Source organism: Coloeus monedula, assembly GCF_965178545.1.
Source record: "Coloeus monedula genome assembly, chromosome: Z".
NCBI lineage: Eukaryota > Metazoa > Chordata > Aves > Passeriformes > Corvidae > Coloeus > Coloeus monedula.
In genome coordinates, this window is record NC_138822.1 from 41,877,163 (window position 1) to 41,904,123 (window position 26,961).

The 26,961-nt window shown below is 39.6% G+C and overlaps 1 protein-coding gene across 1 annotated transcript in view; it reads right to left on the reverse strand.

The window, feature by feature from the left end:
• The window catches only part of PRUNE2 (prune homolog 2 with BCH domain), a gene marked incomplete at both ends in the record, with an annotated part of 138,500 nt that overhangs the window by 29,095 nt on the left and 82,444 nt on the right, over positions 1-26,961 (reverse strand). The window contains 3 exons of the mRNA XM_082300845.1: positions 14,682-15,477; positions 15,932-22,439; positions 23,405-23,563. Coding sequence (XP_082156971.1) covers positions 14,682-15,477; positions 15,932-22,439; positions 23,405-23,563 — 7,463 coding nt within the window. The remainder of the gene's footprint in view (positions 1-14,681; positions 15,478-15,931; positions 22,440-23,404; positions 23,564-26,961) is intronic.

A 26,961-nucleotide genomic window follows, 5' to 3' on the forward strand; every position in this document is an offset into this window, starting at 1 on the left:
GCAAAGTCAGAGAAATGCTGGACATACTTCAGTATCATTTGTGTCTATGGCCAAAAGGAGATGCTTTAGGAAACAGTGTTAACATACTTATTTCAGAAATAACACCTGACAAAATAATGGGCTTTAGTGTGAAGAAACTGATGAAAATACACAGGAGGAAACAGAGAAATGAGAGAATATTAGTCCCCAAAAGCCCAAATGGATTGTGCACTAAGAGATGAAGAAACCCACGAGGAGCAAATGTACCCACTAAACCCAAAATTACTTCCTGTATCTAGTCCCATGCTACAAAACTTCTAGACAATAAACAAAAATTTATGAGATACCTATTCAGAGATAAAAGAGACTGCAGAGTGAATTTTTTCAGTTCAGCAGAATTAATGATCCCTAAACTGTAGCAGAGTATGCAACAAATCAAAGTGACATATACTGTGCAAGATTTAGTCAGTATCAGTCAGAGATTATGCTTCAGCTCTATCCACATACCAAAAAAATGTGTGAATCCACTCATATATATCTGAGATATCTAATATATCTGAGACTATAAAAAAGTAATTACTTTTACTCACAGCTGTGTAAAATAATTATACTATATATAGGTGACTTGTAAAAATGGATTAATTTTATAACCTCCCAAGACCTGAATTTAGCAACCATATGCTAGTATATGAAATTAACTGTGTTTCTATTGCTATTTATTTTGTAGCTCTTAATCACAAATCAGTTTAGAAAAAAACCTATAGATTGAGCACTATAATTTATGCATAGCATGAGACTTTTATTCCTTTATCTGTATGAAAAGAAAAAAAATAAAGCTGTGATGATTTCTGAGCCAAAAGGTTTATTAATCAAACATCTGTGCAAATGCTAACTCATCACAGTCATACTGCTTGCCACATAGTAGATAAAATGCTCCTAATCCCATTTTACAGAAAAACGTGTCACTTACGAAAGCCACAGAATAAGCCATTGCTAAATATTAGCAAAAATCATTAACCTCCTTGTTTTTAATACTTCAGCTTTCAGATTTAAGTCTTCTTTTACCAGTTATGCCATTTCTTGAGGTTTTACGTGTGCTGACATTTTGCTCCATTTTCAGCAGAGAAGTTGGATGAAAAGTTAGGCATGACAATAAGAGGTAATACTCTTCTGCAGAAAAATCCTGTATTACAGCCACAAGATTTGAGAACATGTTAAAATTCTCACTTAGGGCCACTAAATAGATTTTTAACCATTCTTTATTAAAACATTTCATAGTCTCCAATCAAATTCATTGCTTAGTGTCTGTTTATCTACCCATCTTTTCCCTCGTTCCTCTTTTTTAACCTATACTATAAAACTCATTTCATTCCAGGTAGCCATAGTAATAGGCTCTCCTGGCTCCTCATATCAGTTTAAGACTCTTAAAAAACAAAAGCTGCTATTCTTAAGCATATGCTGCTGCTTTCATGGCTGCTGGGCAGCCACACGCTGTCTGTCCTGACCCCTTGCCAGCTCCCTCCCCGTGTCACAGCAGCACAAGAGAAGCAGGCAAAGCCATGGAGGGATGCATAGAGCCATGGAGGGACAAATCCAAGGAAAGAGGGATAATGGACTTCACTAGGCTATTTCATCAACCTTGCGCATATGCCCATAGTTGAGAAGGCTTATGGAAGGGATCCAGGGCTTCAGTCTTCTTCAATCATATGTGACTTCCAGCTACATGAAATAAAAATGCATCTTAATATAAAATGAGCGAAATTGAAGTCCCAAACCTAGCTGTCTTGCTGAAATGGGGACTTAGAAATGCAAGCCAGGCTGATGCTGCCAGCAGCAGATCCCAGAGTCTCCAAAAAGTGTCTTCCTAGAGGTTTGTCATCAGCAGGTCATCGGATGCTATAGGAAAGGCAGTGCAATCCAAGGTACAACTATTTCATAACTTATCTTGTCCTTTCTGGATTCCTAAACATTATTAACCATATAACATTCAAAGATGGCTCTAGATACAGGTCCATCAACCCTTTCTGGTGATTTTCAGAGCTGCTTATCACTTATATATTGGGCATTTTCAAAAATAATTTAACACAGCTTGGGCAATAGCTTTGTGAGTTGAAGATAATAAATTATTCACTGTTACAGAACAGAATCAGAGAAATTAACTTTGAGAGTGCCCATTAGTTGTGAGTTCCTGTATGTGATGCCTAATAACCTTTGGGGTTTTACTCTGAATATGTAGCATTTCATAACATCTTCTACATGCCACTACTGATCCTCATGACTAGCTCCCACTTAAAAGAAAAAGGGTATAGTCAGACTCCAACGGCTTCACTCAGGCATCCAAAAAAACCCCAGCTGAGTCAGAGGTTAGGAAAAAAGGATGTATGTGATTCAAACAGCTTCTGATTCCTCATGACCTGCCCCACACCACGTAACAACTTCATGGCATGAATATGGACAGGAGACAATTTTTAGGGTGGTGCTTTAGGAACACATCCATATAATAGCACTGTCTCCAACTATGCCTCTTACAGAGAAGTGCAGAACCTTCTAGGTTCCTAAAATTACCATTTTAATAATATTCTCTAAAGTCAATATTCTGTGTGCAAAAGCAGGTAGAGAGTAACAAATTCTAAGGCAGCAGTAACACGTAACTTAACATCTATTTCTTTGCTTGGCATTGCACTTGTATACCACCACGTGGTTTTGCCCTCAGAGCAGGGGTTGTTCTCTGTTAAGTGCCTAGGTCAATGCTCCTTAATGTTTACTGAGACGTGGAAAATCACCAGAATTCACAACACAAAGTTGGGGAGCTTATGTCATGGGTGCACCTCCATCAATATTGAAAGATCACAAGGTCTGGCAGTATGCTGTGTAGGTTCCAAGCAGTACTAGCATTTAGAAAGCATGTTTCTGATCTCTCCACTCTTACTAGGTGTTGTTAGTATTCTACAGATAATATTCCACATATCTAGATGGCCTGTTAATCAACAACTATTGCTATTGAACAAACATTACAAGTACAACATGGTAATGCCAGCAAAGTAAAAATTAAATCAATCTGATTCAAAAGATCCATAAGTATAACCTGAAAATACATTTTCTTTTTAAACTATATTTTTAAAATTTATTGAGATGCCAGGGACCTGATTCCCACCTTCCACTCTCATTGAGAGATTAATTATTCCTTGAAAAACTCAGTTTTAGTTTTCCTAACTTTTAAACCAATCTCCCTTCCTGAATGTTTGGTTCAAAGTGACCATTTTCCTGCCATACTGTGGTGTCAGGACCAACCATCAGAATACCTGCAGCTCCAAATGATGTAATTGGCACATGAGAAGCACTTGAAAAAGCAGCGTGCACCTTCTACCCGGTGCAGCCATCTGTGCTTTCAGGAAGTATGCTAATGCTTTGAGAGTAGTTAACAGGGGAGAGGTTGCAGGACCAGAAGCCAAAAAATCTTGAGAAAGTTTTAAATTTTATACCCTACTGGGACTTGTCTATTCTCCACCAGATTTGTGGGAAGTCCCCTTCAACTATTACAACCTACAGCTTACCAAGTACATTTGTCTCCAAATGAAAACATGCTAAAATGCCTCAGACTGCTCTTAACCGTTATTCGCAACCATTAATTCTGAAACTGAGCCAGTATCTGAACTTCAGTGGCTATTTCTCTTTACCACTTGGTTTTTCTGTAATATTGGCAACTGCTTGCATTGCTTGATGGTCTTGTTTCTCTGTGTGTATGAATGATGACACAAACAACGACGATGATACTTACTACCATTCTAAACCAGCTGGAATGAAATACTTTAACAAAGCACCTTACAACGGGTGAAATACATCTTGGCTGCGTGGTAAAATATGATGATGACTTTTAGAGTTGCTAATTACAAGAACTTGCCTAACATCAAGATGTACAGTTTTTTATTGATCTGTCCATTAAAGCATTAGTATTTTTCTAACACTCTTCTGTTTTAAAGTTCAGCCTTTGCACAATATGCTGGTAGGTAGGAAAAGATACATGGCAACATTTTTTTTTATAGTGAATTACTTCTATCTTTTCCTCCCCTCATACTGCTTTTCTCTGGTCCCATTTATGATCTCATTTCCTATCCTCAAAATATTTCTATTTCCTCAATACTTTAAGTATTGTGAAAGTCTTTGTTTTCTCTTCTCACTTCTGTGTCACTCTACTGCCAAAATGTCTACCTTTCCATCTTTTCCATGTTACTTTATCTATGATTTCACAATTTATGGTGTTCAACATTATTACAATTTAGATTCCTAGCTGACCTACTACAAACTTAAAAATAACTAACAGCTACATTTTCCCTGTCTTGGCTATGGGTGACCTAAAGAAAAAGGCTCTAAAAAGGTGTCAGAGTCAAACTTTAGTCTCTCTTACAGCTGCAGTTGCTGGAGATGTAATAAATAGTAGGGGAATTTAAGTGACAATGCAGAATGCAGTGTAGGAATTTTGACCAGCAAATTAAAATGGAAATATCCTATATTAGTACAGAAATATATTAATAGGTGTAAATTGGTAGCTGAAAGGTTCCCATCCATCCTGGGAAATTATCAGCTTGAGAAAAATACAGGAAAAGTCCCCAACATAAGCCACTGAAGACTCCTAATCAAGGCACATAAGCTCTACTGAAGCAGTAAAATTGTAAAACATGCTGTTCTGCAGCTTGCTTCCACTGGCATGAGGTGTTAGGAGTAGGAAAGATTGTTAGACCCTGAATCTGGCAGGTCTAAAAGGCATGTGCAAGGAGAGATGGGAGATGCAGAAAGCCATCAGTTATCTTCAGAAGCAGAACTCTGTCACTGAGTTGGAAAGGCCACAGAAGCAGTAGGAAGATAAAAACCAACCTAAGTGTGGGAAAGAGGAGTAACGTCAGTCATAGCAAAAGTGCTGTGAAAGTGTCAGAGTGACAGGAAGTGCCAGACTGAAGAAGTAATGTTCAAGAATGAGGTGAGAAAATGGGGCTGCTCCTTCCTCCACATGGCACTCCTCACATATTACAACTAGGGGAAATACAAGGGTAAGGTTAGCTATATGCTCTACTTTCAACAAGCAGGCAATGGTGTATCCTGCTGGGCTACTGCCCAGCAGACAGCTCTTTAGATTCTGTCGCCAGTGTTTTCTACTAAGGAGAGTGATCTTGTTCTTTTAAGACACAGTCAGGTTTCATCTGCTAGCCTGAAATAAAGAAGTCCCATCTGCTGCTCTCTGTTTTTCGTGGGTGAAATGGCAGTAGAGAAGACCACAGACTACAAGATATACCAAGAACTAATGAGTTAATTCTTAAAATCCCGTAACAGCTAAACCACTTCCTTCAATGTCCAAAGCAAAAACCACGTAGATAAACTATGAAATCTGTCAAGCGACTGGAATGTCACTCCCACCTTCCTCTGCCTCAGTATCATTTTTTGCTGCAGTAGCACTGTCATTTTCTGGGTATTTGTACAGAAAGTGATAGGAAGTGTCTCCAGCCCCGAAGACACAACAGTGATTAAAAAAAGCCTTATCAATATTCACAGGTGCTGTGGAAATCATATTCTCGCCTACACATTGTTTCTGTTTACATTTGCAAGCTGCAGCTTTTGCCCAAACAAAGACTGAGGGTTTAAGAGGTCTTTTTTTTCTATGCCTTTATCTACAGATATATTACAAGCCGTTAAATAATGCTGTTCTCCTATTACTGCCTAATGCTATACAGAGGTGCCACAAAACTAAACAGCCTCTTTGTAGCAGGATCTAAGTTTTAAAAGTAGTGAATGTATGCAAAAACTATATTTGTCTCTAATTACATGAATTTTCTGTAATACTGTCCAGACTTATGCAAGGCCAAATAAAAAGCCAGATTCATCAAAGCCAGCAAAGAAAAGGCTGGTTTAGATCTCTGTACCTCCCTACCCTACATGAGATACCATTGAAGACCGTGTGGCTGAGAGTGGCAGAATGAACATGGCAGCCCTGGAAAAAAGAAATGTTTGGCAGGGTAAGGACTGGTGTGCATTGTTCCCTGCTCTGACCTCCACAGTTGTTCTAATACCTCCTGACAGTGCTGCTAGAGCTGTGTGCCTCCTCCCTTTCTCAAAACAGCTCTGCTTTCCAAGTGTGTTAATGAAGACAAATCCAGAAATTACATCTCTGCCTGCCCCTCCTTCCCTTCCCCAGCCCCCTTAGAAGAATTCTCGCTAAATGCACCAAACAAGCCTGCATACATTTCCTTTCAGTTTTACTCTAAGTAGCCAATATTTATACATTCTGTATATTTCAATGCCGCTTGTATATCAGTATCATCACTGTAATTTATTTGCTTACCATACTTAGAACTGAAGAATATTTTCATTCCTTCATCACAGAAAAACAAGCAAGTAACTGAATGGAGCTGAACCAAGCTCCTATAATTAAATTTAAAAAAAAATACTGCCTGCACAAACCAACTTTTGGAGAAATTTAATCTCTTACCACTGAGATTATTGCTGCATCCTTCATCAGTTAACCTTCAAAAATTACATATACTCTTCACTGCAACAATTTAAGAGGACATTGCATAAAATTCAAAAATCATACACTTCAGTTGGTAGGGGGAAAAACCCAAAACTGTAATGCCAAGTAGCCTACAATGAGAACTGTCACAAACAGTCGAGATACCAGTAATTAAACACTTTAAAAAGCAAGCTATAGGCTGGCAATGCCCTTTTATTCCTTTTTTGCCCATCGTATCCTCAGAGCAAGGCAAAAAAGCTGAAAATAACCCAGCACATTAGGTGACTGTGCAGTGAAGTTTTGTTTCCTAATTATAAATACCATGCCTGTGCTCAGACAAAAGAAATCCCTCTGAACTGATGTAAGCTGCTCTCATAAAGAGCTGCAACAGAATTAAAATACAGCTGCCCTGTTTTCAGTAATGAGGTCCTGAGTGCTTTGCATCATGCTAACATTTACCCTTTTTCTGTCTAAAGTAACTGCAATAATAGAGCTGTTAATCAGAAAAGCTTCTGCACATCTGCCTCTCGGAGCAAAGAGACACTTACCTTCTGAAAAGGCCTTTCTACTGCAAAAACAGTAAAGATGCTTCACTGCTGCACTTCAGCATCCCTCGTTCTCTAGCAGTTCACTAGGAACACAGATCCTCCACCATTTTCTTGTCACGTGGGTACTGGTACTGCTAAATAAGGGTGATCACCTGCCTGCACACAGCCGGCTGTGTGAACCAGCAGCTACTGGGCTTTGGTTACAGGCACACTTAAACAAATGCAGAGCTGTGCTTTGGCCGTGAAAATTACGATTTTTTTTCCACATTCCCTGTGGAGCTTCATCGGAGCATCACCAAACTTTGACACAGCGAGTCAGCTGGCAGTAGCAAAAAGACTCCCTGCTGCTTCATTTCACTGCCTGAGGAAAGTTATGCTGAGACTGCACAGCACTGACAAAAGTTCCTATGGATTCAACCCACCTCAGCCCTCATTTCTGTTTGTGTCACTGGTTAGAGAGCACATGCATGTTCAAACAGGGCTTGCATCTTTTTTTTTTTTTGTTTGCAATTTAGCAAGGGGAATGTAGATGCAAATTTAAACAAACAAACAAAAAAAACCAAACACCAACAACCACCAGTTCAGAAGGCATGGTGGATTCTGAAAACACAAACTGTGCAGCAGGAAGCATGTCCACAGCCTGTGCTCCTGGTTGTGTTTCTTAGGGAAAGAAAGGATACTCCTTCCCAGGCAGTGCAGTCTCACAGTCTCCCTTGCAAGTCTCTCGCAAGTAGGGTCTCTAAAAAATCCAGACTCCTTTCCCAACACAAAACACCTTCCAATTCTAACCCCTCCAGCAATGCAATAGACCCTAGGACAGCCCAACCTTCATCTGGTTTCTCTCTTCACGCTATGTAGATCCTCCTGGAAAACAATGAGAACTGGAGAAGCTTCCACATCAGACTGCTTAGCCATAAACAGTCAAAAACAAACAAAAGCCAAACCCCGTTTTCTGTTTTCAGTACAGCTCCGTGCACAGCTACAACACAGTGTAAATCACAATTCAGCAGCTTCCACCTTGTTCTTCATGGTATTAGTAACCCTACAGAGAAAGCACTCATCATCTGCTACACATGTCCTGGTAAGTCAGTCCCCAGATGCTATTTTAAAGGACAACAGATAAACAAAAAGCATTTAAAGAAATTTAAAAATCATCACCAATATGAAAATACACTTACAACAAGGATAGTGCTACAGGCATGTCATCTTTGATATTTCCGTCACCTAGCTGTATAAAATATTTCCAGTGATGAGGATATTTCTAGCACTTTTTCAACTGTCCAATATTTAATTCATTTAAAATCGAAAGTCCATTAACCCAGAAGTATCCAGGAAATAAAGCTATAAAGTATTTATGTGTAATAGAAGTCATTAGTAGCAAGATCATGGTGAAGCTGTGAGATTAGTAATATGACAGAAAACAAGGTCTTAATCCTCCATGTGCAGAGTAACACAGAATATTTTTGAGATTTTAGGAGACTGTTGAGGAAACTTCCCTGTCCGACCATCCACGAGCCACTCTGGCAGTCACACCCACAGCACCTGAGCTGGGACCTCACACTCACACAGTTAAACCAGGTTTCCTTACCAATGTGACCCCACATTTCCCACAGCAGAGTCTCAATCCTTAAAACAATCTAATCATGGTGCAACAACAAAAGAACAGCTTGAGATGGGTGCCTCTGAGGAAGGACCCCGAACAAAGGAAACTGGGCTTTTATACCCTCACAGTCTGTGCGTCAAAGTCTGAGCAAAAGTCTGGGGGTCATCCAGCAGAGGCATCAGTCCCTGCTGTGTCTTTGAGTGTCCAGTCACCTGCTGGCACAACATTTCCCCATACCCTTCATTGTGCAAAGGTCAGAACCAGTTCATGGACTCCGTTACAGACACTATGCTGGGACCACTTACCTCACTGGGGCTCACTGCCAAAGTCAGGTCTGTGTCAACAGGGTTAAAGTCTGAAAGCTTGTTAACACTTCAGCCTGAAGTCTCTTGTCATTGATCACACTGATTGGAATATATTATATAATTAATTAGCTCAGAAAACAGTGGTTCTTTTAGTAGCAGAGAGTTTTTCATTTAATCACTAAACCATACTAACAAATTCCAGGTCTTCTTGCTCTAAGAAAGTGGCTCTATCAGGCCAATCTCACGATTTAATTAGAATTTCAGTACCATTAGTAAATAACAGTAAGTAGTGGGTTTTTTCCCTTTTAAAGTTCACTGAAGTGCTGTTCTTTTCTTCTTATAAGATTTTTATAAAGGTCCTGGTATTTGCCATGTAAATATTAAGCTGTTTTTACAAAAATGAGATCAACAGGACCTTCCTACAAGCAACCTTCTCAGTTGTTGCTCCTTTACTTACATGTTTGGTTTTAACCTTTAAAGCATGGTCCTTGTGTTAAGTCAAATGTCATGCTTTGTGTTGCCAAGTGGGAGACCTAAGTTCAATTCCTATTTCAAGTCTATAATTTTGTAGTTCAGCAGGAGCTGGAAGCTTAACTGAAGCAGCATGCCTGGTCCCCAGAGTGCCTGGAATTGCTTTCCAGTGAATCTGGACAATTAATAAACAATCCTGACAGAAGTGGAAGATGGCAGCCCTACAGGTTTCCAAGGAAAAAAAGGAAACAGGTATCCAAAGGGAAGTAAATGTTACTTTTTCTTACAACAGATTTTCAATCCTTTTCTTACAACAGATTTTCAATCCTATATATAGCACACTGCTTTGCCCATAAAACCATAAGGATCCCTAACTCACTGCCTTATTCTAGCTTTGGGATGACAGAACAGACATTCTGAGAAAATATTTGTTGAAACCTTTGGTCACTGGAGTCAATGTGCATTTTTTCCTGGGTTCCAGTCTGTCAGTATTTCAGTTCAGTACTGGGCATTGATATTTACTTGAATAATTAATGGCTTTGAGATTTATTTTTATTTGGCTAAGTCACAGAGACAGCAGAGTCATCTCAGAATTTTTATTAATCATGTAACAGTCTTAGATTTTTCTTTAAGTAAATTTAATTATCTTTATTCACTGGCAAGCACAGGCAATGTGATGAAAACAGGCTTTTCTATTCATGTAACACTGGATTGCTTCCCCTACTGGCAATTTTAATAGCCGGCAGTACAGTGGTGGTCACAGAGAGACATTTCAGACAGAGGCAGTGGAAGAACTATCTTTTCCCAAATACCATTATATAAGTGAGCAGAAAAGAATGATTCCTTTTACTTTGATAAAAGGCTATCAGAAAGATAAATGAAGCTTTCTTTTGAAGTCTCATTCTAGCAGGTTAAATATATTGTGATAGCTCTTCAAAGGAACTTGTCTTCTGCTCAGTTTTGCCACCAGTTTTCTAAGCTCTCCCCCAAACCTTCCAAATCTCTCTGTTCTTATTTCTACTGCGCTCACTGCTTCTTGTTCCTCAAGTCAATACATCATTTCATAGTATTTCACTCAGCTCTTTCTAACTCTTTTGATAAGGAAAAGGATAATCCTTCCCTACAACAAAGGTAAAAGCAAGAATGATCTGGTATACACAGCCACTAAAATACTCTGAGTAATTGCTGGGTAAAAACTAGCACGGCCATCTGCAGTGTTCTCCCTCTACCTCCTGACCAATTCATCACCACCAACCTTCATACAGCTCTGTAAGACAAGATACCTTCTATCAAGAAGAAAATTACCTCTAGTCGCCATAAATTTTACTGCTGGCACACCTCCATTTAGCAGCAGCAAAGTATGTTATCCTGCCTACCTAACATGCTGTATAAAAACCTATTTTCTTTCTGGAAAGACTGACATTACTAATGTGCTATCAAATATTTTTGTGCTTTTTCTATGAGGCCAAAGAAACTCCAAGCTTTATTACTTCTGCCGTTTGTGTATGTCTGAGACAAGCTTCTATCTTTTCTCCAGTGTTTTAATGCTAGTAAACATCCTTATTCTTCACTCCCTGCTGCAGCTTTTCCTTGCAGAAATAAAACAGGAGAGGATGGAAGAACTTTACCTCTATCCACAGACTTCTTTAAAACTGACCTTAACAGCCCTGAGAGTTGTTATGTTTGACATTGGGATGAAGGGGGCAGTGACATGCAGACATCAAGATTTTAAGGCACTTTTTCATTCTAATTTTTGTTTACACTTTCTGTTTCAAAACTTTATTTCCCTCTTCGATGTAACAGTCAGTTTTATTAGAAGAGGTGGCAGACATCTGCTGGATGAAAGCAGAAAACAATGCGAACTGCATCCGTCACTGCCCGACCCTTACTCCACTATTAAAGGAACCTACTTCAGCAAAGTAGGAATTCACTTTTTTTTCCCTAAACAGAGACATACGGTTATAAAAGGGATTAGAAGACAGTTATTAATTACATGCCTTCAAAAACTTTGGTCTACTCATTCAGTTGTTCATTGGCTGGGATTGAGTTTGAATTCAAATGGTAAGTTTCTTTATTTTTCAAAGATCATAGAACCTCACAATTGTTTGGGTTGGAAGGGACCTCAAAGATCACCTGGTTTCAACCCACCTGACAGGGGCAGGGACACTTACCATTATACAGGTTGCTCAGAGCCCCATCCAGCCTGGCACCAAACACTTCCAAGGACGGAGCATTCACAGCTATTCCGGGCAATCTGTTCCAGTGCCTCACCACCCTCACACTAAAGAGTTTCTTTACATCCTACTTGGATGTAAATCTTTGGCAGACTAAGAGCCTGATGACTAGCACCATCAGGTGCCTTCTGGAAATTGCACTGCAATAATCAGGAAAGTCTTAGTTTCTTCTCTTATGTGATGACACCAGTGTTTCTTCACTAATCTCCCATAGGCTGGCAGCTCTGCTGCATCACACTGTTGCAAACTTTGTTGGCCATGAAGGGCAGTTAAAGGCAGACTAAAAGTCAAAAGCTGCATACTGAGTTATGTTTTAAGGAACTTCTGTTTTTAAAACTGTCAATTAAATACATTAAGAAAACATTTCTAATTATACACTTCTACCATGTCAGTTGCTAGTTTTTCAGCTGTTTATGTAAGAGCTTTTATGAAATAGGCATATCATCTAGAGGTAAGGATTCCTGTATGTATTTCATCATACTATTTTTTTGTGTTTGCTTTGGTTTCAAAGGCATCAAGGCCTCTGTGATAACACTGTGGGCATGCATAAGGATGCATGTGTCTCTTCTCCTTAGAAATTTGAAGTCATTATCTAACTGACCAAAGATACAAGCTTATTACAAGTTTATTGAATATCAGCTACCAAGCAAAGGGGAAACTGAGGGGAAAACTGCACCACAAAAGCAACCTCTATTATATACAAAATCCTCACAGAAGAGGATTAATTACTTTTAATAACATTAATGCTGGAAGAAACTTCCATTAGATTTTACAACTTATCATGAAAAAAATCTAACAACAAAACTTTAAACCCAAGGGAAAGTAGATTTTATTGGTTCCATGCTCCCACAATTAATTGTTAATGTGGAAGCTGAATAAGTTCCTTACTTTGTTATCCTTACTGAATAAATTCCTTCTCTGGGCATCAGTTATCAGTAGTGCAAAGGACAGAAATAGCCACTGCTACTGACTGAAAAGGCATTTAGTATTAAATAACTTCTAAACAAGATAAGAAGAAAGACTAAACTAGAAGGTACAGTGACCATATATATTCTATACCAAGAATTATTTTATTTTTTTCTTGCAGGATGCACCGTATTCCAGCATGCATTTAAATTTTTACTGAAAACACAAGAATATTAACACAGCTGAGTTTTGGATTTTAATGTGGGAATTAGTCCAAGCAAATACACTAAGTTCTAAGGATAATGAATGTACTGAATGCAAAACTCCAGTGTGAACTATTGTGGAGTAGGATTTGTACAGGGCTAGCCTATTTCAGAAGTTCCTAAAAAACAGCAGAGCTCTTCTCAAAGTGAATCTAACAATTCATACCAGTAAGATGTTAACTCCCTCTATAAATCCATGGCCATAGGAATATTTTTTCTAGTACCAGCCTAAGTTTAAAAATCAGATTTTCTTCCTGAGGTGTCTAACTAAGAATCTCACTACGCTGAAGTTATCTCAAGTCCAAGATGTGCTGTTTTATTTACAAATCACTCTAAATCAGATACCTAGATTTTTGTTTACCTCTCTAAAAATCATGGAAATGTAAGTATGACAAGTCAAACTCCTGGGATGCTGCCTGCATGTAATTAAATCAGTGTGAGTTAGACAGGGTCAGCATCTGGCTGTTTGTAATTTAAAATGCTTTATGGGAGACAGAGGAATTAACAGACAATTTCTTCACGCCGGATTTGCAAGCCCGCAACTAGCCAGCACGCCTAAATAACTCTTCCTGTTTCCCATCCCATTCATTACTGATTGTGAACAGATGTGGTAAGCATTTTTTGATTCAAAAATTTTTTACTAGAAATGCGTGGTTTGTCAAAAAAACATATTTATTAATTGAAATTAGTTGTTTTTAATGAACTTCCAGTGAAACTCTGCAGAGGTAACACAGGAAAATGGCTTCCAGGGTTAACAAACAAAAGCACCTCCAAGTCCAAGGACATCTAGTTTTCCTGGATTGGAAGATCCTAAGCCACCCTTCCACACAACAGCATGGATGCAAAACAGCTGCTTGGAAATTTTGCTTGTTTTTGCTTCTCCCAGATTTCTCTTTTATAGAATATTTCAAAATTTCTACTTTTTCTTCTGGAATGGAATTTAGAAGCTTAAGAGGATGGGATGCAACAGAAATATTGTGCCAACCCACCATACTTTTTCTAGTTTCAAGGTCAAGCACTGAATATTTGGTCTACTTCAGACTCTACAGATCTGATGAGTGCTCATCTTCTGCTAACACTTCTGAAGATTTTCCTCTCTTTTGCTGGCAACCTGCTGTTTGCAAACTAAAGTCAACAACAGAAGCATCCTCTCCAATACACTACAGTAAATGCAGTCAAGAGGGCCACCCCTCACTCCATCTGCTGACACAGCAGAGAGTCACTTGGCAGTAGTAATGCTGCCAGCACAGAGGCTGCATGTCCACCCAAAGGCAGGTCCATTTGTACCCGATCTGCCTCAACTGCCAGTTCAATTCAAACAGTCAAAAATGCTGCTCTGATCCAACTAGAGCTTGAAAATAATCACAAAGACCACAACTTTCCCTCATGCTTTTCTCTTCTCTTCTCTATAAGCAGCACGTTTTCTGACTCTGAGCCTTGACTCCCTCCTGTCTTCCTTCCCAGCAGTTCTGCATGGGGTAGAGATAGCACTTCACTTTGATCCCTCCATAATCTCATTATGGACTGGCAATACCATCAGTACCTGGCTTTGGAATGTATTCCCTGGCCACATCTGTTTCAGATTTAAAGGTCGGTTATACAATCAGTGGGAAGGAAGAGAGACTTAACCCTGCAAGACAGTGACCTTCAAACCAATTGCAAAACAACCCTAATGCGGCTCATATCAAGCAACCAAGAAGGAAGAATCTGTTTTTAGAAAGGGAGAAACACATTGATAGTTAAAGAATGTAAATACATTGCATACTTCAGACTTTAAAGTCTTGCCATCTATTCATAACAGCACACACTTCAATAACATAGGTAACAAATTAACAGAAGACTTTTGAAAGAAAACAGGTTGAATTTTACTTACCTTAATTTTTGATTCAGTTCTCTGTCACTGTTGAGAAGAACCGTTTCCTCCTTCATTTCTTGTTCTGTTGCTACATTATTCCCAAGCCTCTGTTGAGAATTTGCTTCCCATGTACTATCACCACCAACTACCTGCAACTCTGATGTTCCTGCAGTGCCCGAACTCATGTTCTCAGCAGTCAGGCCATCTGAAGGAGAACAGCCTTCATGTTCAAAAGATTTCTGAAGAGGAGTTTCGACCTGAAATTCTGTCGAAGTGTCAAGAATCAATTCCTGTGCTCCAACAGCTGCCAGTTCTTCACCAGGATGTCTGGACCCTGATTTTGGCATCTCTGTCTTGACAGAAATTTCTTCAGGTGATATGTCGCTTACTTCATTTTGGCCCAATATAATCCAACCTTCATCTTGCCCACAGCTTTCCTGTGATTTCCTTTCACCATCCAGCTTTTGAGGCACAATAGAAGAACTTTTCTCTTCTAAGTGAATAGTGTCCTGCCCAGTCCCACAAACAAGGTGATCTTTGCTTTCATTAGAAATGGAGATTGGCTGAAAGGTATCCAAGGAGCCTGGTGAAAAGCCTTCATGGGATTCTTGAAATGCAAAATTAATTTCACTTCTTTCAAGGGTATCATTCGTTGCAGGTATACTTTCCTCCTCAGTAACAAGGATGTAATCCATCTCCAGTGAAGCTGGGAGCATCTGCATCCTCACATCTTCCTTACTCTCTGTGCTTTCCAGTTCAGGGCTCTTAGGGGAATTTCTCAGCTTTTTCTCCCTACAAAGTAGGGAGTCAGCTTCTAAAAGAACAGGAAAATAGAAACTCTTTTTAATTTTTGAATTACTGATTTAGTCACCATAACATCCTTTAATCAGTACTGTGAGGTAAAGCTCTTCTCAGTCTGCTATGCTCTGTTAATGTGTACTGGAATTTTATAACATCATCACCATCATCATTATTGTTAAAGGTTATACATTAACATGGCGATCATTCCCAAGGGACAAACGACTCAGTGTCCTATAAGCTAGGCCCTGTACAAACAACAGAAATTATGTTCCTACTTCACTGTTTAAAAGCTTTAGATCTGTCTGAGTGAATGACACTAGAGCTCTTTCCACAGTACACGTTTTGTACATTAGGGAGACACACAAACTCCACACTACACTCAAAGCCTCCTCATTAAGCAGTAATACTCCAGACACTTCCTCCTTTCTCTGTCCCATGCGTTTGCCCTGGAAAGCATATTTTCTTACCATCACATGATCTTCTATCTCCACCTGGTGGTGAGTTAGGATCAGCTGTTTCTGCTTCAGATTTTCCTGCCAAAAAATCAGAATCTGGTCGAGTTACTTCAGACATGGAGAGCGATGGTACTGAGGTGAGATTTTCCTGAAGGCACTCTGTGGATGTTTCAGACACCTTATCTTCGGTCATTAGGATGCCTTCTGCACCTTTTGGAGGAGCTGGCAGTGGTAGCCGTTTTCCCAAAGAAATGCTGTCATAAAATGGCTGCTGTAACAAGAGCTCACTGTTTGCATACTCTCTGCTGCCAGAGAGTTCAGCATCAAAAGATGCAGAGGATGGTGGAGTACACACCGCTGGTGATTGGTCACTGGGTATTTCCTTAAACACAGGAACATCATGTTCAATTACAGCTTCATATTCTTTTGTTGTGTCATCGAACAGTTGATTATTTGAATCAGATTCATCGCCTTCACTACCACCAGGTAGGAAGGATTTGGGAAAGAGTGTCTGTTCATCCTTTGATTTCCCTTCTACTGCCTCACTGCCTAGTAGTGCCACTACGTTCATTCCATCACATGTGCCTGCGAGGACATTAGTCACTGATGTGTTCTTGATACTATGTTCTATCCCTGTGTCAGATTCATCCATACATTCTTCTGACCTATCTAGCTCATCACCAGTTACTGCTGGATGGTCAGTATCAGAATATTTTACAACTTCACCCAAGGCACTAATTTTTTTTAAGCTTTGTTCTGCCCTATCAGGTTGATTGAAATCCATGGGAAGCAAATGCATTTGGGAGGTCGCTATTTGAGCTTTACCTGTTGGTGTTCCTTGATGGCTTGCATGAGTGAAACTTTCATGGAACATGTCTTTCAGATCTAAGTATGGTACTTTTACAACTTCACTGGCAATTTCAGCTGACTCAGCAGGGTCAGAAACCAGCTTATTTTCTAGACTGTCTTCTTCTGGAATTGCAAATTCAGGAGGCTCCTGAGGGTTAGAAGAGGTAAACTGATAGAAATCGTTGGTCTTTACTGGTTCATAGTCCTGGGGATGACCATTTTCAGAGTGCTTCTCCACCTTCTGCATTACTAACTGATACTCTGAATCAAAATCTGCCTCTTTACTCATATTTGACCTCAAGTGAATTGGCTGACTGTCTTTGTCTTCAGGCTCCACTGCAATCTGAGAAGATGGGATAGAGGCATGCTTAGCTCCATATTCCTGGCACACAACAGGACTGCTTGATGACTCTGAACCATTGCCTTGGTCACAGTGATTTAAAATATCAGGATTTTCACCATCTGATTTCATCAAAGGGACAATCTGCTCAGCATTAGTCCACAGGTCAGGTTCCACTGAAAACTGATTACTTTCTTGCGTATTATCCTGTAAAATATCTGGGATAAGCACAGTTTGGGGAACTAATATATTCCACTCTGGACTTGACTTTTCTGTCATTTCAAAAGATAAATCTTCTACGGTGAAAGTGCCTGGCATGGAGTTGTGCACTTCTAATATTTCACAGCTGTCCTCCTGTTGTTCTTGAGGAATGAGACCTGCATTTCCCTCACTGTCTTTTGGTAGATCCAGTACACTGATTGCTTGAACTGATGTATTTGGTACAGTTCGTTCCTCATCTGAGAAAGAATTCTGTGGAGTCAGTTGATTTTCCTCATCTGTAGAAAACAACTGCTCTATCAACTCCTTTTCTTCTTTATCCAGTGTGAAAGAATCAAATTGTTGGAACTGTAGAGTGTCTTTATTTATCTGACCATCAGGACTATTGATAGAATGTAGCAGTCTTTCATTTTCTTTTTCATCAGAGTACAGGAGGGCAGGCTGATTTTCATCATTACCTGTGAAATGTGCTTCTGTTAGTTCTTCATCTTGTGAAGGGGAATCACAGGAGTCCTCTTTACTGTTTCCTAACTGGTTTGTTACAAAGTGACTTGAAAAAGAATACTGATCTTCCAACTGCTTTTCTTCACAAGGTTGTGAACTCCACCACTCTGAACGGTTATCTGGAAAATCAGGTGTTCCTACTGTGGACTTTGGATTAGTTCTTAAATCAGCTTCCAGTGACATATTCCACCTATCTACAGCTTTTGAAGAATGCTCTTCTTTATCACCAGCAGCAGAAGTCAATGTAGGATCTTTGTTCATTTGATATGAATATAAGTCTTCCCCAGTATCTGTTTTTTCATTGAAAATACTCACCCGAGTTCTTTCCTCAGGTGTTTTACTGTGCCCTGTAGTAGATTTAGGAGTCTTACTATGGTCAATAAAGTCAATAGTCATACCCTCTTGCAATACCTTCCTGGCTTCAATTGTTTCAGAATTTTCATTGAAGATTCCTATCAAGACCTTCTCTCCCACCCTAGTTTTTGCACCTAAATTGTCTTCATTAGCTTCAGGACTTGTTGCATTGGACTGAACATAATCCTCTCCCTTTTCAGATGCTTTGTGCTGTTTGTTTTCACACATTGAATCTTCATTAATCACTTCTGGATGTGCCTCTGAATTCTCTGAATCTTCATTTATGTCAGGACTTGATAAAGAAGATACAGTATCGTCATCTACATGGGCATTCCAAAAATCTAAGCTTTTAGGAACTTTGTTCTCTTTGCCACTTCTTTCAAATTCTTCTTTGTATTCATTCCCAAATTCCTTCTTTTTACAAGAATCTTCAAGATTTTTATTATTTTTAATCTCCCACATATCCCTGCTTCTTTCATGATGACTAGCAGCTGGAAGATCTCCCCACACATTCACAGATGCATCGCTTAAATCAGGACTTGTTCCACTTGAGTGTGTATAATCATTTATTGAATTACTCCACACATTATCTTCTTCCAAATAGCTTTTGATCTGTATATCTTTTGAAAGGCTGCTTGTGGTATTTGCTATTTCAAGGATTTCACTTGCCTCAGGACTCGTTCCAGGAGACTGCAAATCTTCACATGGCTGTGAATCCCAAGCAGTTTGCGGAAACCTGTCATTGAGCACTGCAAATGGCTCTTCATAAAGATTATTAGCAGGTTCTAAATTTTCAGAGTTTTCATTTCTCCCAGAACCTATTTCAAATGAAAATGAACTTTCCACCACAGATGTATGTGTAGTATCAGGAACACTAACAAATCCAGAAGGACTATTCTTAAACTCATCTGCGAAAGAATTTTCATTGGTCCTCATCAGTTCAGAGCTATTTTTAAAAGACACTAACTCAGAATTACAAATGTCTGGATGGTTAGAAGTCACTTCATGTAAGCATTCTTGCCCTTCTCCCAGTGGTTCTTGTGGTTTATCCATCAAAGGAATTGATGTGGCTTGGCCACAACCATTCTTTCCAGAGTCATTCCAGACACCTGAGCTGCCAGGCATTTTAGAAGAATTACTTTCAGGATTATCACTACCCTTGTCACAACTTTCAGAAATACTTTCCGTCTTTGGACTTGTCACATCCTCCATCACTGTAGCCTCTTCTTCAGCTCCCTCAGAAAGCAGCTGTGACATTTCACTATAATTGTAATTTTGTGGTAAGGGGTGATCAAAAAACTTGTAATTTCTGCCTCCTGCAGAAATACTTGAAGATTCTAAACTATTCTGCAACACGTCTTTTCTATCTTCCTGACTAACTGGATTGCTTTGATTAGAAAATGACTCATTCTCTGTAATTAACGCTTCCAAACTAACACTATTTCTCATTTTTTCTGTGGAGGTGGCAACTTCAGTTGTTGACTCGTTTTCTTCCAAATCTGTTTTACCTGAAGGTTCATTGTCCTCTTGCACTGGTTTATTACAAACATCATTAATCATCTGCTGTCCACTTGTCTCATGTGTTCTCTTACATTCTTCTCCTTCCTTAGAGATGACAATGGCATTATTCCAGCCTTCCTCATTATCCTGCCCACTCTGTAAATCCCATGAGTTCAGCTGCAGCACTGAATCCTGACTATCCAGCTCTTCATCCATACCAGCAATGTTTTGTGCTGCATTCTTACTAAGTATCTCACTCCCTAAGTCACATATTTTAAGATTCAAGCCATTCTCAATTTCTGAAGTTGGCATAGAGGTGTTTGTGTCTTCTACAAGAACACTGCCCACTGTTTCTGCATTGTCAGCTGCTGTCTGTCTAGTATTTAATTCATTCTGTGAGGGTGATAAATCATTCACTGTTTGATTATATGCCAGTGTCACTCTTCTGTTTTCAGATACAGGAAAATTATTTTCACTAGTACATGATTCAGTTGAAAAACATAGATCATTTGTTTGTTCTGAATTAAGAAAAGGTTTAGCAGAGGCAGAAAGAACTGAAACTTCAGAATTTCTTTCTTGTAACTGGGTGATGTTGTTTAGTGGAGTGTTCCAGATATCTGTATGTCTAGTATTTGAAAAAGGCATATTGTTAGGAGATAATGGTTCCTTACTTGATTTCTCAAGCACTTTTGACTCAGCCAAATCTTTGTTAATGAATTTACCAGTAACTGTTTCTTCATCAAAACCCTTGTCCTCATTTTCTCTTTCATCTTCCACATAGGTAGGTGATATATATGAATCAGATGTTGAATAATTGGTGTCTGGTGGAGAAATAACTAAATCTTCCGTTATATTTGAGGAACTAAGATCTGAGTTTTTGTATAAGAAGGTATCCTCCCATGGCACCACTACTTCTGTTACTTCTTTTCTGATGTTTTTATCATACGTATTCCAGGTGTCTGTATTTTCAAATGGTTTTGGTCTATGTTTAGGATCACCAAACACAGCTTTTTCCCCTGTGTTCAGCTTGGAATTATTTTGCATATTGTTGAAAACAAAATTTATGTTTTCAGATTTTCCATGGTCTTCTATTGAATAACAACTTCCTTTATCCCACACTTCTGGATTTTCAGTCTCATTGTCCACTATGATATCTGAAGAATCTGATAAAACAGTTTTTGATATGGCCCATTCCTCAGGAATATTCACTGATTTTAATTCTCTCTCTAGTTTGGGCATGTTCCACACATTTTCTGAGGATCTACCAGCATTTCCTTCATCAAACTCAGTCCAGATTTTGTAAGAGTCTCCAGCTAGCTGACTACCTTTTCCTTCGCCACTACACCATGCATCTGACATCACAGGTGTTGGGTGGCTGACCTTCCACAGGTCTGTAAAGCTCTCTGCTTCTTGCTTTGTCTCGTCTAAAGAAGCAGTTTCCAAACAAGACTGTTCACTGTTTTTCTCTTGATTCCCATGGTTCCAACTATCTTGTTTAAACTGATTATCCCACAGTCCTGCTTTCATATATTCCATTTGCTTTGGCTGTTTTTGGAGGAACACAGAATCTGAGGCTCTTCTATCAGTATGTTCTCGTAGCAAGGGACTTTCCTTAGAATCTTTCCATAAGACAGGACTCTGAAATACAGATTCCTGCTCACTTGAACTCCATGCATCAGCATTTCTGGAATCTAAGTCAAAGCCATCCCACCAGCTCCCATATCTAACACGAGACTGAGAGTAATTTGTGCCATCTATTTCATTAATTTTTTTTATGACATCTTGTGAGAAAATTAAAGGCTGCCCATTATCTAATGGTGAAGTATCTACAAGACTATTCATAGGAGTTGGTGGAATTCTTGAATCAGCAGATTTCAACATTTCTGGTGAAGAAGAATCACCTTCAACTAAATCAATCAAACTTGAAGTTTTCTCACAAATTTCTCCTGGATTCTCATCAAATTCAGCCAGGTTGTCTTCCTCAATTTTTGTCGTAAGGAAGTCAGTTGAATAATTTGCTGTATCATTATCTAACAGGTTTGCCTCATCAAGTTCTTTCTTCAGAGTGAGTTGATGCCCTTCTGATGAATCACTATTGAGAAAATAGTCATCTGCTGGGGAACAATCAACAGAACGAGAAGATGACTCAGATGGAGCTGTAACCATGGGTGCTAGATCAAAATTGAAAAGATCGAAGTTATCACTATTGTTTCCTGACTGAGACTTTTGTTCTTCAGCTATTGCTCCTTCAGGAATAGGGCTATAGGAATCAAAGCCAGGCAGAAGACTGTGATGCGAAGCACCACCTTCTGCAACAGGGCTATCATCACTAAGAAAAACAGAACTCTCCTTGGAAGACCGGCTGCTTCTAATGGTAGCCAAGCCACTGTCTGGACTCACAAGGTCTACATTAACATCAATGTGGGCTTGCATAGACCCATTTAGATCTTGAGGATTTTCTGTAAAATTGGCAGAACTGGGCTGTGGTTCTACATCAGAACCATACAACTCCATAATACCAGAAGATCCTTGTGAAAGTGGAGCACTTCCAGCAACAGCTTCAGTAGAAGAAGTTCTACTGTTTGATACCATTTCTGGTTGCCTTCTATTTATAACTTCCTTAATTAGAAGAAAAATTTGATCACAGGTCACCAAAGAATTTTCTTGATGATAAATAAGAATTTGGTCACATTCACACTCTAGAGGATCCAGCTCCAAACAAGGATTCTGACATTCTTCTAATTCACAGCAGATCTGTTGAAAAACAGGATATTTCAGAAGTCACTGCAGTCATGGGCATAAAGGCACTTCATCATGTAATACAGCCATACCTATCTCTTCCTATTAACCTATTGCTTGGCCATTTCACTGTAGCATCCTTATTATGATCCCCAGATAGATGATGTATTACAACAGAAGATCAAGACAACATATTTGTTATATGATTGGTCAGAAATTATACCGTTTGACTTTTCACTTCACTTGTTATTAATAACAGAAAATCCAAATAAATGTGTGGTTGTTCCCTTAAGAAATGTGAGTAAAATTTATGTAGTACTTTAGGAATGTATTTCTAGAAAGGGATTATTATATTAGTAAAGTAAATGCATTTTATTGAAAACAATGGAGTTACTTAGCCACCTGTCCCTAAAATCATAAGTTTTCAAGACTGAGAAAAAGGTTCAAAAATTTGCCACTGAAATAGTCTCTTCCACCTGGGGATAAATATAGTTTAAAAAGATGAAAAGCACCTAGCTCTGGAAAAATGTTCACAATTGTAATAATTTTTTTCTTTCAGAGCTTGAATTCTTTAGGAATAACATATACATGTATGAGTTCTGGTCATTACCATTTACAAGGTGTCTGCTTATCACTCATTGCCGAAGACACATTTGTGTAAACCACAATACAAACCCAAGCCAAAACTAGGGGGGGAAAAAACCAAAACAACATTTTAACTGAACTGAAAAATTTTGCCTCTTTCGGTATTTTTCATAATCTTTTTCTATTAGCTTGGTCTGAAGCAATACCAAATATCATAATCTTTCATTGTGTATCATATAAATAATTCAGCCATTTCAAATAGTTGGTCAGTTGCTGGTCAACTGTTGCTACATTTTTACCTCACTTTATTAATCAACACCTTGATATAGACTACTTAAAAAAACCCCAACATCTTTTTTCAGAAAAAACATCTGATTCTTTTTCCAGGTACTTACTTGATTGCCTAGCTCTACGTTTTCTGAGTATACTGCTATTTGTTGTTTTGTTTGCTTCTCATCTGACAAGCAGTTAGCCAGAATGACAAGTACATCAAACCCATATTTATCTACGAATGCTTTCAGATCACCAATGTGACTCCTGTGTAATATGCAGTCCTGAAAAATATTAAATTAAAAGAAATGTCAGCAACTTCTCTTGTTCTTTTCATCCAAATCTGCCGTAAAAGTAGCCGTAAATGTTAAAAAGCATCAGCAGCTCTAATGAGCAAGAGAATGCCATTTCACTTGTCAAAACAGCTATGTGCCTAATAAAATCAAGAGCCAGACACAGCATAGTAATGGAAGAACACTAAAATACTAAATGCAGGTTTTGCCTTCTTGAATCTGCTGGTGAAACATAATTCTTACTTGTTCCTGCCACCTACTTTTGCAACATTGCTTAAAGTACTCCAAGCTCTAGGCCAGTGTATCCCCATGACAAAGAAATTGGGCAAAGGGGGTAGGAGACCAGCATGGATGAGCATGGAACTCCTAGCAAATCTCAAACACAAGAGAAATGTGTGTTATGCGGAAGAAGGGACAGACCACATAGGAGGATGTCTTGGGGTGACTTTACAATGTGTATCCCCTAAACGATCACAGCCAGCACCCTCCCCCCTCCCCCCCCGGAATCACAACATCTCAGGATGTACACCCAAGCTGTGCTAAACCATGACAGAGGACTATAGGAACATCATCAGAGTTGAAAGGATACAATGAGGAAGGCCAAGGCCTACTTGGAATTGAGTCCACCAAGGGATATCAAGGACAACAAGAAAAGCTTCTACAAGTTTATCAGCAGCAAAAGAAAGATTAGGGAAAATGCAGGGCCACTGCTCAATCAGATGGGTGTTCTGGTGATGGAAGACACAGAGAAGGCAAAATTACTGAATGCCTTCTTTGCCTGTCTTTACTGCTGAGACTGCCTTCAGAAGTCCCAGATCTCAGAGGTATGAGAGAAAGACTGGAGAAAGGAAGGCTTCCCCTTGGCTGTTGAGGGTTGCGTTAGAGATCAGCTGGGCTTAAAACCATAAATCCATGGGCTCTGATGGGATGTACCAAAGGGTGCTGAGAGAGCTGGCAGATGTTGCTCTGCTGCTCTCCATCATCTTTGAAAAATCACAGAGAAGTGCCTGATGACTCAACGAAGGCCAATGTCATCCCCATCTTCAAAAACAGTAAGGAGACCTGGGAAACTACCAGCCAGCCAGCCTCACCTCAGTTCCTGGAAAAGTGATGTAATAGATCATTCTGGAGATCATCAAAAAGTTGAAGACAAGAAGGTCATCAGGAGCACAGGAGTAGTCAGGATGGATTCACTGAGGGCAAATCATGTAGGACCAATCTGAGAGACTTCTGTGATGGCATGGCAGGATAGGTTGATGAGGGAAAAGCAGTGGATGGTGCATATCTTGAGTTCAGCAAGGCTTTTGACAGTGTCTCCCGTAACATCCTTGCAGGTAAGCTCAGGAGATGTGGGTTAGATGAATGGACAGTGAGGTGAATCAAGAACTGGCTGAAGGCAGAGCTCAGAGGGTTGTCATCAGTGGAACAGAGTCCAGCTGGAGGCCTGAACATCAGTCAGTGGTGTTCTCCAGGGATCAATACTGGGACCAATCTTATTCAACTTGTTTATCAAACACCTGGAGGAAGGGATCAATTGCACCCTCAGCAAGTTTGCCGGTGACACTAAACTGGGGGGAGTGGCTGACCCACCTGAAGGCTCTGCTGCCATTCTGTGGGACCTGGGTCAGCTGGAGGGTTGGGCAGAGAGAAACCTGATGAGGCTCAACAAGGGCAAGTGTCAGGTCCTGCCCCTGGGGAGGAGCAGCCCCAAGTGCCGGCACAGGCTGGGGCTGACCTCCTACAGAGCAGCCCTGTGGAGAAGGACCTGGGACTCTGGGTGGATCACAAACTGTCCATGAGCTGGCAGTGCCCTTGTGGCCAGGAGGGCCAATGTCATCCTGGGGTGCATGGGGAAGAGTGTGGCCAGCAGGTTGAGGGAGGTGATCCTCCCCCTCTACTCGGCCCTAGTGAGGCCACACCTGGAGTTCTGTGTGCAGTTCTGGGCTCCTCAGCACAAGAGAGACAAGGAGTTACTGGAGAGGGTCCAGTGGAGGGCCACAAGGATGATCAGGGGTCTGGAGCATCTCTCTTATGAGGAGAGACCATGGGAGCTGGGCCTGTTTAGTCTGGAGAAGACTGAGAGGGGATCTCATCAACACAATGAAATACTTCAAAGGTGGGTATCCGGACAAGAGTGCCAGACTTTTCCAGTGCTGCCCAGAAACAAGATGAGGTGCAATGGCCATAAACTGAAACACAGGAATTTTCACATAAACATGAGGAAGAATTTCTTTACACTGGAGGTGGCAGAGCACTGGAATGGGCTGTCCAGGAAGGTCATGGACTCTCCTTCTCTGGGGACATTCAAACCCACCTGGTCGTTTTCCTGTGTGATCTGCTTCAGGTGACCCTGCCTTGACAAGGGAGTTGCACTAGATGATCTCCAGAGGTCCTTTCCAACCCTAACAATACTGTAATTCTGTGATACTGGGATATTGCTATTTCTTGAATAAATCACCTTTTTTTGCTAGAAAAATATTTTATGAAATTTGTCATGCCAATATTTAATCTAAAATAACAGATGTTAAAATAATAGTATTGAGATGCAAAATTCAGCAATCAAAAGGAAATCCACAAGCTAACTTAATTTTGCAGCCCTTTATGGTGCCCATGATGATGTTACCCAATTGTAACACACAATTACCACAGATTGTTCCTATAGATTCCCTTGTTCCTGCTCTTTGAATTGTGCAAATCTTCAAACACACACACACACACACACACACACACACACACACGCACACACACACAAAAGTAAGGACTGAGTATTTTTTACACTCCTTGTATCAAAAAAATTGCCTACTTTCACGAACACCCCACACCAAGCATACAGGAGATAAATTTTTATGTTTCCTATTCTCATTAATGCTTGGACTAGCCCAGTTATCTAGAACTCGAAACATAAACCATACATCCACCTTTCTCAACTGGGAACATAATGCACAAAGTATAGATGTCTTTTTTCAGCCCTCAGTTCTGATAACTACAGGTGAACAAAGACTTAGAAATTTAATTTTCTCCTTTATGTTTCTACTGTTTGTTTTAAAAATAATTTTCTGTCATCTTCTAGCCAAGAGTTCTTTTGATGCTGCCAAGCTACACTGGCCTTGAATAAACAGCAGTTCATCATGAACACAGCACAACTGTATGTGCAGATTGGCATGTTATTCCCCTGCATCTGTCTCCTACCTAATGAATTACACTGTTTTGGTTACAAATATATAAATACTATATATTAATCTACTCAAATGTGTCCACAAATGCATCTCCCTCCCTGTAAGTTAAACTTAAAACAAAAAAATCTATTTGTCAAATTTCTGCGACTAGAGATTAAGTTCCCCCTTTGATGTTTGCATAGCACCTAAAAATGAGGTTTATGTGAAATTCAC